Raw genomic sequence first — 12,993 nt, forward strand, 5'->3', positions numbered from 1 at the left:
AAGGTATGCCTGTAGTCACGGGTAGAACAAGTGTATATGCTTCACTGCAGTGGTATGGAACCAAACATACAGCATCTCCAAGGTATGCCTGTAGTCACGGGTAGAACAAGTGAGAGCAATTTCTTTTAATTCCTTGATTCTAATTTTTGAAATGCAGTATTTATTTGACAGGATAGATTTTGCACTAAAATAACAAAGAACTCTTACACAAAGCAAAAAACAAAACAGGTTTAATGATTAAAGCAGATGAATTAATAGGTTTATATAACCATTAACTAAGGGAAGCCCTAGAACCAGAAATAAGGATTTTAAAATTGCATGCAAAGTCTAGTTACCATAAAAACCAAAGCAATACCAAAATATCTCCGCTTCCTAGTATAGACTCCAGGTCTTTTATTTCCAAATCTTGGTAATCAAAATATGTACACTTTCGCATGCTACTGGTAGTGGAGGAATGAGATTATTTGTATAGGACTACAATTATGTTTCACAGATGGGAGAGCACAAAAAGAAGTGTCTTCCTCCACTTTTTCGGGCCCATCTTGAAAAAAGGCACTCCCAAAGGTTCCTTGGTAGGTTTGTTAATTACTCACATAATTTTTACATGTGAAATTAATGGTCCACTCATTTCACAGATCTGGGAACCACAAAGCATTGGAACTGCTTCTTTAACTCACATGCCAAACAACTAGCTTTCTTAATCAATGACCAAAAACACCTTTGGATATCAGTTTGAAAAAAAATTGGGGCTCTGTTTCCTTGAAACTTAATCAGACGCTTAATTACTAGGCTTTGGCATGCTTTGCCAAGCAGATCATGGAACTGAATGAACCACCATATGATGGTGGAAGGGGACTCTCCTGAATAATTATTTTAGTTTTCTAACTTCAGCTCCCTTGTACCAATGCAACTTTGTCCTTCTCCCTCGAATGACTATAATACCACATGCTCTGAACCTGGGTTTGACCTCTGCTGAAAGATGTGTCAGAAAAGAGATGCTTAAATAAATTACTGTCTTTCTCTATGATCATCAGAACAAAAAGTAATGGAAGTCTTCAGCTGCCTGTGGGCAGTTGTCCACCTTTCACAGAATCTTTAGAAACCATTTGCCTGAGGCCAAGGAGAATTTGCTTTATCACTAAACCTGACTCACGCTGAGCCATATGAAACTGCACTTGGGTAGCTAGGCTCAAGCCAAACCGAGCTTGAATATTTCTCTACATTTACTGCATCCACGTAGTGTGCAATTTTTGATGCTGAATAAGAGATATGCGACAATTGAAGGCTTCGCCACAAGCATCACATTCATGGGTTTCTTGAGTTTTCACCTCTGCATGGATCTTCTGATGGTTGACAAGGCTGCGCTGTTGACTAAAACTTTTGTCACACTTCTCACACTTGTAAGGTTTCTCTCCTGTGTGTATTCTCTGATGCTGAATAAGGCCTGAGTTCCGGCTAAAGGCCTTCCCACATTCATCACATTTATGGGGTTTATTACCTGTGTGAACACCCTGATGTCGAATAAGATTACACAGTTGGCTAAAGCTTTTGCCACACTGTCTGCACAAATAAGGTCTCTCACCAGTGTGGATTCTCTGATGCTCTATAAGAAATGAGCTCCGACTGAAGCTTTTCCCGCACACAGTACATAGATAGGGCTTTTCACCAGTGTGGATTCTTTGATGTTGTACAAGATGAGCACTGACACTAAAAGTTTTCCCACATTCATCGCATTTGTAAGATTTTTCCTTGGGGTAGACTTCCTGCTGTATAACAAGACTGCAATTTGGATCAAAACTTTCCTTGGTTTCATTGTATGAGTAAGTCTTCTCTCTGGTGTGGATTCGCTGATGCTGAATAAGACCTGAGCTTCTACTAAAGGCTTTTCCACATTCTTCACATTTATGGGGTTTGTCTCCTGTGTGAATTCTCTGATGACGAGTAAGGTTGCACAGCTGACTAAAGCTTTTCCCACACTCTTTGCACTGATAAGGTCTTTCACCTGTATGGATCCTCTGATGTTCAATAAGGAAGGAGCTCCGACTGAAGCTTTTTCCACATTCGATACAAAGAAAAGGCTTCTCACCAGTGTGGATTTTTTGGTGTTGTATAAGGTATGTACTTAATCTAAAAGCTTTCCCACATTCACCACATTTATGGGGTCTTTCCCCAGTGTGAATTCTCTGATGTTCAACAAGTAACGAGTTTCGACTAAAGCTTTTCTTACATTTGGTACAGTGATAGGGTTTCTCACCAGTGTGAGTTCTCTGATGTTCAATAAGGTGTGACTTCCAGCTGAAGGCTTTCCCACAGTCACTACATTTATGGGGTTTTTCACCTGTGTGAATCCTTTGATGTTTAACAAGGCTCCTTCTCTGGCTGAAGCTCTGTTTACACTGAGTACACTGATAGGGTCTCTCTCCAGTGTGGATTCTCTGATGTCTAATAAGGGTTGAGCTCACACTAAAGGTTTTTCCACAATAATTACACTCATAGGGCCTTTCCCCAGTGTGAATTCTCTGATGTTCAATAACAAATGAACTGCGACTAAAACTTTTCCCACATTCATTGCATTGAAAGGGCTTCTCACCAGTATGGACCCTTTGATGTTGAATGAAATGGGCCTTGCGAACAAAACCCTTTCCACATTCTTCACATTTATGGCATTTCTCTTCTGAGTTTGGTCTCTTACGAATAATGTTATTGTTTCCTCTGAACATTCTCTGTTCCTGGGCCAAAGATTCTCTTGGTATTTCCCATAAGAAGATTCCTCTTTGTTTATCTAACCTACCAACAAGTTCAAAGGTTTCTCTACCTATAGGATCTTGGTCAATTTCACTTTTGATTCTTGTAACTATTACACCCTGTGGTTCCACTTCTTCCTCGATCTCCTCAATTTCTTGTTTTACTGTTGGCTCCTCATCCTTATCTCTGTTCAAAACATCTGGAATAATAAATAGAAAATAGATCAGCCAGGCTCTTTGCTAGCAAGGAGAAAGGCTTAGGAAAATAAGATTAATATAAACTAATCCACTACATCTCTAAAATGTGGATGACTACTCTATATTATTAAGGTTAAATTGGTTCATACACCTAAAGCATTTAGGACAGTACCTGGCAAAGAATATAAGCTATATAAATATTACTAGTAGCTATCTGATGAAATATTTTTCTTGGAGAAGGAATATGAAGACTGTTTTTTGTTTTTTTTTTTAAAGGAGCAAGCTTTTAAGGTTTTGGTTTTTTTAAAATTTGTTTTAGTAATCTCTACACCCAACATGGGGCTCAAACTCACAACCCTAAGATCAAGAGTCGCATCCTCTTCTCTGACTGAGCCAGCTAGGTACACTAAAAGAGTGTTTTTATGAGGCAAATGATGAGCTAGTAGGGGCAAGCAGAGCTGGGAGGAAGGGCTGGTAAATCAACAGAAACTCATGCAAGGTAAAACAGGGACACAATGAAATAAATCAAGTAGTGGTGTGATGAAATAGTCTATCAAGGAAGACCAGATGATGCAGGAAGATGCAACAGTAGGTTCAGAAAATGTGGTATAAGATAGCGTTACTGTAATGTGAGTAGGCCAAATAACTGAAAGAAATGAACACAAAATGATGCTGAGAAGGATAAAAGAGAAAAACTAGGGGAAGCAAAAATTCTTTCATTAACAAGGATTTACTTATTGCATTCAAAGCCATTCCAGGAGTTGTGCAATGATTCAGAATTCAAAGATAAGGCATGACGCTCCCCAACAAATAAAATGAATGACAAGTACAAGAATATGATAAAATATTTAAAGCAGTTCCTATATTGAGACAAAATAGCTTTTAAAAACAAAATAATGGGGATCCCTGGGTGGCTCAGCAGTTTAGTGCTGCCTTCAGCCCAGGGCATGATCCTGGAGACCCAGGATCGAGTCCCACGTCAGGCTCCCTGCATGGAGTCTGCTTCTCCCTCCTCCTGTGTCTCTGCCTCTCTCTCTGCCTCTCTCTGTGTCTTTCATAAATAAATAAATAAATAAATAAATAAATAAATAAATAAATAAATAAAATAAAATAAAATAAAATAAAATAAAATAAAATAAAATAAAATAAAATAAAATGAGTTGGATCAACATGGAGTCTATGATATAGAAAGACAAAATAAATACAAAAGAATATGGTCAGAGAATGAAAGACACAGAGAAAGAGCAGTCTGTGGTAACTTATGCCCTCACCTACCACAAATTATACCACATTCTTCAAGTATACATGATTCTCACTCTTCTAAAGATTTAAGAGCCAAGCTGGAACCATGCAGTTCCAAATGAGAGTCTCAAAGTCATCTGAAAAATGAAAATCTTGCATGTGTTGAAGGAAATATAACATAATGGTCTATGATGAAACAAGAGTGGCATACAGAACACTGAAGTCTGCTTCTGACTTCTTTCCTGATTTTCAATCTCTTGTTGTCTGCTGGATAATTTCACTAGACAAGTTGATCAGTACCAAATATATTTTTGGCCCTAAACAATTTCTTTTGCTAGACTTCCTCTTTTCTCTCAATTTTCTAATCTTCTACCTTTAGAGTCATCTCTGAATCTTCTTTTTATTTACTTCAAACCAGTCATTAAGTTCTTTTATTCCAAAAATCTTCTTATTCCCCTAAGAAAGTAGTAGAAACTGTATTTCTGCTTCCACTACTAATAGTATTGTCTTTTAAATCACTTCAATGGACTGCTTTCTTTCACACAGTGAAAAAGGATGGGAGAATTCCCTCAACTTTCTGCCCCCTCCTATAAAATTATCTGCAATGGTACATGAAGATATATCCTATTCTTATCAAAGGCTAATTCATCTACCTTCTCTTGATCCCATTTGTCTCTGAGCATTTGTTCAATTATTACAATTGTTTCCTCTTTCTTTCATCTATTCTTCACTGCAAACACACCTCCAAATATGCTCAGCATACAAATATGCCCAACTTTCTCTTGAACCTAAAATCCTTCTCAATGGAATCTAAGTTTTGAAATTAAATCTTAACACCGTAGGTCTCCATTTCCCAGCTATGTTTTCCATGTCCAACCTTTTCCCATTCAACCAATTTACAACTACTGTGAAATCTGGCTTCTATTTCCAGCATCTAGAGAAGCTTCTATGAAATCACCAATGATTCTTGAATAACAAATACAAGCAACATTTTCAGTACTTATTTTATTCAGCAGCATCTGACACTGTTGACCATTCCCATTTTGACATCTGTTTTTGGTTTCTATGCTATTATATTCTTCTAGTTCCCTAGTACTTCTAACTTTGGCCTTTTCTAATAAATTTCTTTCATGTATTTCTCTTCCTTTGTTAACTGTTGAAAAGTTACTGTTGCCCATGTTTACCTTCTTACTTTGCTCTCTCTATATACTCTGGGTATTGCCACTTAACTGTCTTAAAAAGGGCTTACAATTAACATGATCATCACTGGCTGTCATGTATGTCTCCACCTCTAATCATCTTCTCTTGACAGGCATCCTCATCCATTAGCCAAAGCAGAAAATCATACTAGATTTCTCCACTTTTCTTATCAGTAAACAATCACCAAAATCAAAGATTCTACTCTCTATTATCTACCTTCTTTTCATGTTTTCCCTGGATTATGTGAAAGCCATCTAATAATCCTTCACTCTAGTCTTTAAGCTGCCTCCACACTATATCTACCCTACTGCATCCAGAGAGATGTACATGAAATGGAATTCCAGTCACATCGCCCCCTATAGATTCACTAGTACTCCATCACCTCTGATTGCAAATCAGCTCTTTACACCAGGATACTCAGCACTTCATGACAGGTTCACTAAACCTTATGTCACTCTCCTAACCACTCTCTCACACCCAAAGTGTGCAAATTGCTTTAATCTTTTATGCCATTTCTTTGCATATCTCATTTACTAAATGTCCCCCAACATTGTTTACCTGGAAAATTCTTGGTTTCTCTTCAAGATTCAATTCAAAGCAACCTTTCCTCTACAAAGCCTTCACTAAGTCCACTAGACAGATTTAGGTGTTCTGTTTTTTTATCATCTGTCCTCATCCATAAATGCACTGTAGCTATTATATGCACCATTATTCATTATATTTGTCTCTTCCATGGGTATGTAAATTCCTTGTGAGAAGGGGAAGTCTCTTTATAATGTTTACTCAGTATTGTTCCAGCGGTTTTACTCAAAGGAGTAAGATAAAATTGTTATTTGCAGACAATACAAATGTCTATGTAAAATTTCTTTCTTTTTTTTTTTTTTTTATTTATTTATGATAGTCACAGAGAGAGAGAGAGAGAGAGGCAGAGACACAGGCAGAGGGAGAAACAGGCTCCATGCACCGGGAGCCTGACGTGGGATTCGATCCTGGGTCTCCAGGATCGCGCCCTGGGTCAAAGGCAGGCGCCAAACCGCTGCGCCACCCAGGGATCCCCTATGAGAATTAAGTGAAATATAACAGCAACAAGAAAACTAAGATATAAAATAAGTACTGGTACTTACTATCAAGAATAACCAGTTAGGAAATATTATAGAAAAGTAAAATATGTCTTGTATGATAATAAAAACCATAAAACCTAAGTCTTATGAAAATTGTATGAGGGCCATGAAAATAAGCCATAAAAATTTTCTCAAGGACATAAGACAGATAAATAGAGTCAAGCAAATTACTAAAGAGATTTAATATTATAAGGATCTTAATTCTTCCCAAACCAATCTATGAAACCAATTGTATTCCAATTTAAATCTTATGAATGAATTGAAAACCACAATGAGTCTAATTTTCAACTTGAAAAATATAGAAAACTAGTTAAGTGTATCCTAAAAAAGAATATAAAAGAATGATTTATCATACCAGACATAAAATTTAACATACTGCTTAAGTAAATTAAACAGAAATGCACTGGAATAAAAATAGTCAGAGACTGGTAAAGAAAACAAGTGAGTTTAGGCTTCCACACAGAGCAGCACAGAAAGAACTATCCATTAGATCTAAGCATGGTAGCTGTAATCACCTTCTGAGGTCTCTGCCATGCTTGTATTTTATATTCCCATCCTGCAATCATATAATTTGTCTAGAATAGACAGTTGACTCAAAGTGCATCTCTCCCAGGAATTTGGAATTAAACCTGAAATAGGCAGTTATTTTGAACATGATTAGAGTTGTAACCTATCAATTCAGAAGCATGTGGATATGAGGAAGAAAGTCAGGTCTACCAAGGAGAAAGAAACAGAACACAAAGAAAGAGTTAAATCCTGACCTTCCTTAAAAAAAAAAAAAAAAAAAAAAAAAAAAAAAAAATCCTGACCTTCTGAGTGTTCCAATTTCTGGGTTTATTTTTTATTTTTTATTTTTTATTTTTTTAGGTAGGCTCCATGCTAGGTGTGGAGCTTGAACTCACGACCCTGGGATCAAGATCTGAGCCAACATCAAGAGTGGGAGGCTTAACCAACTGAGCCACCCAGATGCCCCTGGGTTTTAGTCCTTTTCTGATATCTAGTTGCAATCATGCTCATATATTCTGTATGCCACCTCTGTCCCTATAATAAGCTCTCTTGTTGGCTTAAACTAGTTTGGGTTGATTTCTATACTCTTTAATCAGTTTTAATAATATGGTAGCTGAGGAGAGACAGAAAAGGCAAGGAAATGGTAAAGTGGAAGTGGCTAAACCTTGGGACAGAATAAGAGTTACCACACATTTTCTAAAAAGGACCAGCAATAAATATTTTTGGCTTTGTGAGCCATATGGTCTCTATTGGAATTATTCAGCTCTGCCACTATAGCATGAAAGTAGTAATAGATAATACATAAAGAATGGGAATGTCTTTGTTCCAATAAAACTTTTTTTTTTTTTTTTTAATAAAAACAGTGTGCCACATTTGGCCTGTGGACCATAGCTGCCAACCCCAGTACCCAAGAGTATAAAAAGAACAGTTTTCTTGGTAAAAGAATGAGAGAATGGGGAAGAAACTACATTCCTAGTGCTGGCACAGTGCTTGATTAACTATTTATTGAATGGATGAGTGCTGAACAAACAACTGAGGAGAGACTAATCTAAGAAGAGAAACGGTGAGTTTAAGGTCTTATAGGTACAGCAATTCCCAATTCTGTCAAGGTCCAATATAGCTCAAGCAGACTGGAAAGGAGTCATTAAACTGAAGAAGTCCATTTCATTTGAAAGAACTGAAAGATCAAGAACTGGGATCAAACTGTCACCTATATTATCAATGTAGTTACTAAAGTGTTTAAAGAAAAACCAGAATAAAAGACCAAACTAAAGTGGGAAGAGTAATAAGTAAAGCAGCAAGATGAAGTGCAGGAAAACACTGTACTGGAAAAATCAAGTAATTACGATCTTTCACTAGGAGAGCTCTCATCAAAGAAATGGCGACAGAGTCTACAGAGGAAGATGAAAAGTTTGTGGAGGGAGAAATAATAACTGATAAAAAGCTGTAGTTCAGCTAAAATAAGAGCCTGAAAGTAGGAGATCAACAGATGGGCTCACTACCATGCCTTTGTCCATATGGTACTCACATTTTACAGTAGTAGAGGAAGGCAAGGCTGGGCATTTGCCTGGTTCTATCAACCAGGATACCATATGTGTGGATAAAGCTAGCAATGACTCAGAGACACCATGATATATTGGGGAAAAGAAAAATCAGCAGCTGATATGGCTGGAGACTGAAGAGGTGTGCAAGAAATAGATGATTCTAAGAAGCCAGGCAGGGGCTATTCAGAAAGGCTCTACTAGCTATAACAAGAATTAAGATTCTTATCCTTTAAGCTATCAGGAATTGGAAATTGAAAGCAGTTAACTAACAAAATCACTTTGGTGGCAGTATATAGAAAGGGAGATTGGAGGCAAGGGGCTAGTTTATGGACTAATGTAATAATCTAGTCAAGAGGTACTGATTCTTAAGTATATTCATTCGTTCAGTTACACAAATATTTTTTTTTTAAGATTTTATTAATTTATTCATGAGAGACAGAGAGAACCGCAGAGACATAGGCAGAGGGAGAAGCAGGCTCCACACAGGGAGCCCGATGTGGGACTCAATCCCGGGTCTCCAGGGTCATGCCCTGGGCTGAAGGCAGGTGCCAAACCGCTGAGCCACCCGGGCTGCCCCTAGTTACACAAATATTTAGAAGCATATATATATGTATACACACACACACACACACACACACACACACCTGGCTCAGTGCTGAAGAAATCAAATGAAAACAATATAGTTACTGTCCTCATGGAGACCAGCCTGGTTAGAGAAATAACATAAAGAATGATTAGAGTACAATGGGATAAACTCAATGGAAGTGCATATAGTAGCACAGAAAAAGGAGTACTTAATTCTGAAGAGGAGACCCTTGAGATCTAAATGGATTATTTGAGATTTGCCAGGTATGAGTTATTTATGTGGTCTTCAAAAGGAGATGACAAAGATTTTAGAGCTCTTAGAAAAGATAATGAGTATGATGATAGCAATCATCATTTATAATATACTTATTACATGCTAATCAGTGTCCTAAGTGCTTTACATATATTAACTCAATTAATGCTCACTGCAACCTAAAAGGTTAAGTGCTGCTATTACTGCCATCATGTAAAAGAAGAAATAGGCATGGAAAGGTTATGTAATTCATCCATGGTCACAAGGCATGTAAGTGGTTGAACCAGGATTTTTACTTAGGCAGTTAGGCTCCAGTTGTTTCTCTTAGGTGGAAGTAAAGATTTGAGACTTATCACATGGAGGTAGGTGATAAATCTGAGTGTGGATAAGGTCGGCCAAAGAAAGCATATAGACTGACAGGAAGTGTGAGAACGCAAGGTAAGAGAAGGAAGCAATAAAGAATTTTCGAGTATCTATAAAGAGATGGAACAAAATAAGATCCAAAAGAGTGTACTGCCTTTGATAATTGGGTTATTATAGACCGTTAAACAATATAAGGGAAATGGGAGAGGCAAGAAAAGGGGCTTGGAGATAACAGAAGGGAAAGCACAAAATAGGTGTGGATGACATTAACTACTCTTATAAAAACTTGGCTATGAAGTGAATGAGGAGGTTACAGGGAACAGCAAGGAGGAGAGACTGTGGCTCAAAGGCTAGCCACCCACCCGCCTGCTTTCCTCAATCAAAAGAGTCATAAACATACCTATCATCAAAATAAAGGTACCAGGGAAGAAGAACAGAGACTGAAGTAGGCGGCAGAGGAGAAAGATGACTGATGGATAAGTTCTTGGAGAAGTGAGGAAAGAGGTTTAAGCATGCACATGAAGGGCAGAAAAGTTGAGAGTGCACGTTTAGTGGCCTCTATCTTCTCTATGAAACAGAAAGTGAGGTCCACTACTGAGTGATGGACCCAAGGAAAACTTTAGTTTTGGAACAGTCGTTAAAAGGAAGAAGGTAATGAGCAAATCAATGACAAAAAATTGGCTGAGATGTAAAAACCCACTGCACACTAGAAGAAAAGCTATGCATAAATATAGGGCATCAGCCCCTTCAGTTAAAGAATTTCTTCTGCTGTGTTTAGCAACTCTGGTAGGAGAAGAGAAAAGGCAGATCTTATAACCAACACAAAACTTAAACTTTGCAGGCTTGGGTAGAGCACAATAAGGGGGCGAGAAAGCATAATGGTGATAATTCCTATGGAGGTCCATGGATTAGATAAAGAGGTGAAGTTAGGAGAGGATTTATAATCTGGAGCAAGAGAAGGAGAAGTTAAGGAACAGGAAACATGATTAAGAATAAGTAGGATTAGGAGGAAAGGAGTAGGAGAAGCAGAAAGGTAAGAAGTCATAGTAAGCTCCACATGGGCAGAGAGCACATCTGTTTTGGTCACCTGCCTAGTCAGTCGAAAATAATAATGAAAAATGCCTGGATAATTTTCAAAGAGTAAGATTGGCCTGCTTTGACAAAATTTAGGGTTTCACCATCGATGCGAATTGAACAGAAAAGGAAAGCAAGGTCCCTGAAGATATATAGTCAGGATATAGTGAGGCTTAAGTAATAGCTACATCATTGATGACATAAGTTGGCACAGAGAAGATTGTGAAATGTGACAAAATCTATATGTGAGGGACCAAGAAATGTTGCAGATGACAGTGAAAAGGAACAGAGTGGACAGAGCAAGACTGCTGAGGCCTCCCAGGAGAGAGATTTTGTTTGAAGGGTTAAACTAATGCTTTGGGAACAGCCCTGAAAAGGTACAGAACAGTAACTGCTCCCTTCTAGCCCTGAGACAAAGGATAGGGGAAAAAAGAGGGTGTGGGAGAAAAAGCAGCCTCTGCCAGAGAAGTGGTGTCCTTGGGAAAGTGCCAGTTTTCAGTTAAGGCCAGGAGGGGTAAGGAACATTATGTGAAGAAGAACAGGGGCTCCAGAAGGCAGAGTGAAAAGGGGTGGGAGGAAAGCAGTGGGAGGATGAGCCAGGAGGGAAAGTACAGAGCAATATGGGAATGAGATTATGAAGACAAGAAGCCAGAAAGGCTTGTATTTTGGTTATTGCAAGGACACCAGGGATGACAGTCATGGAAACAATTAATGGCTGAAAGACTTAAATCAGAACTTTGGAACAAAGCAGCCTTGGTACCACTAGTGTGGTCCAAGTGTTCTCAGGGTCTGATTTCTTGTAGCCTCTTCCATAGGTTAATCAGAGGAACAAAAAAAGATTCTTACCCAGTGAGACCAGGTTTCCATAATTCTCCATCATGACATCTTTATACAGGCTTCTCTGAGCTGGATCCAGATAATCCCACTCCTCCTGGGTAAAAAACACAGCCACATCCTCAAATGTCAGCAAGCCCTGAAATAGTACGATTTCTGTAGTCAGTTCTTGTCTCAAGGACAATTCTACGACTGAAAAGTAGCAGAAGCAATCACTTATCGGGGCCAGGTAGGCTAGGACGACCAAGGTGTCCAAGAGCTCCATGTGGGGCCCAATTCTGGAACAGACAAGCACCTCAAACTAGAGGATGACTGCACTGGATCCTCGTCGTCAGTAGTGATGGTCCTAAGGATAGAACTTTTCTAGTTTAGTGATTATACCCGAACATTTCTATTTTAGTAAGCTGCCCCCCCCCGAACTCTCCAAGTTTCCTGCACCTCACTGCCCGGCTCCAAACTCTATCCGCACTGGCCTGGGGCCCTGTTCAACCCCAGGAAGTGCTCTAAGCGCCTACCTTGGGTCCCAGCATCGAAGACAGGGGCACAAGACCCGGGGGGAGGTAAAAAATGGTGCCTCACCTGGAAGAACTCACCAATGAGGCCGGTTGTTTGGAGCATTACTAATGGTCTTCCACTGATTTATCAAGTCGCTCTTGAGAAAAAAAAAAAAAAAGGCCAAGCGAGCAATTTGCGATGCCATCCAGAGCACTACGGGTCGGTACTACCTTGCACATCGCTGGCCCTGAAGACCCCGGGGGGGGGGGGGGGGGGCGCGGCCTAGCTCCGGTAGTGGCGAGAGAACGCGGATACCCGGAGGGGGGCGCTTACCTTTGGCTCCGGCGGGGGGCTCGGCGAGGCCATCTCCCGGACAGAAAATCAGGGCAGGAACCCGCGGCGGCCGCAGAAGAGGAACCTTTCGTGAGGCCTACCCAGCCGCTGGAAATTAGGCCCGACGGAGGCGAGGCCTGCAGGGTGCGTCTGGCCAGGTCCTGCCTCGGTCCCCGAGCGGTCACGACCCCAGCAGCATATCAGACGCGCTATCTGGCCGTCCCCCAACCCCAAATTCCCGCCCCACCTTGCTGCGCAGCCTTTCAGGCCTCCTCCCGTAGCCTCCTCCCGGTTGCCAGTTCCTCCTCCTTTCAGCCGAGGAGCGCTATGACCGCCCGCCCCCGGACCAGAAGGCGTCACCCGGAACGTTCCCGGGACGCCCCTGAACTACAACTCCCGGCATGCTCTGAGAGAACGCCTCGGTCCAGCCTCCGTCGGCCATGGTCCCCGGACTACATTTCCCGGCGTCCAAAGGGGGGGAGGTAGCGGCGAGTGATGCT

General features: G+C 40.1%; 1 protein-coding gene across 5 annotated transcripts; it reads right to left on the reverse strand.

Moving 5' to 3' along the window:
• Positions 1-140: 140 nt before the first annotated feature.
• Positions 141-12,949, reverse strand: ZNF189 (zinc finger protein 189). 5 transcript variants are annotated; one of them, XM_072727840.1, is made up of 4 exons: positions 12,494-12,947; positions 12,245-12,317; positions 11,678-11,762; positions 141-2,944 (listed from the first exon to the last, which is right to left on the reverse strand). In XM_072727840.1, the coding sequence occupies exons 2-4, from the start codon at positions 12,281-12,283 to the stop codon at positions 1,224-1,226; spliced, it is 1,845 nt and encodes a 614-aa protein (XP_072583941.1). In that variant the 5' UTR covers positions 12,284-12,317; positions 12,494-12,947; the 3' UTR covers positions 141-1,223. The 5 variants fall into 5 exon arrangements, with proteins under 5 accessions (XP_072583941.1, XP_072583942.1, XP_025869013.1 ...); XM_072727841.1 differs by having other exon boundaries at positions 12,259-12,317; positions 12,494-12,866; XM_026013228.2 differs by lacking the exon at positions 12,245-12,317 and having other exon boundaries at positions 12,494-12,949.
• Positions 12,950-12,993: the final 44 nt, after the last annotated feature.

This window comes from Vulpes vulpes, chromosome 12, assembly GCF_048418805.1.
Source record: "Vulpes vulpes isolate BD-2025 chromosome 12, VulVul3, whole genome shotgun sequence".
Classification (NCBI taxonomy): domain Eukaryota; kingdom Metazoa; phylum Chordata; class Mammalia; order Carnivora; family Canidae; genus Vulpes; species Vulpes vulpes.

What these genes read in the sequence shown, in the direction of transcription:
- ZNF189 (XM_026013227.2), bottom strand. Translation starts at nt 12,526, where the DNA reads ATGGCCTCGCCGAGCCCCCCGCCGGAGCCAAAG. An exon ending in GCCCCCCGCCGGAGCCAAAG is followed by an intron (nt 11,805 to 12,493) that starts GTAAGCGCCCCC and finishes GTACTATTTCAG; the next exon opens with GGCTTGCTGACATTTGAGGA. An exon ending in TGGAAACCTGGTCTCACTGG is followed by an intron (nt 2,945 to 11,677) that starts GTAAGAATCTTT and finishes TTATTATTCCAG; the next exon opens with ATGTTTTGAACAGAGATAAG.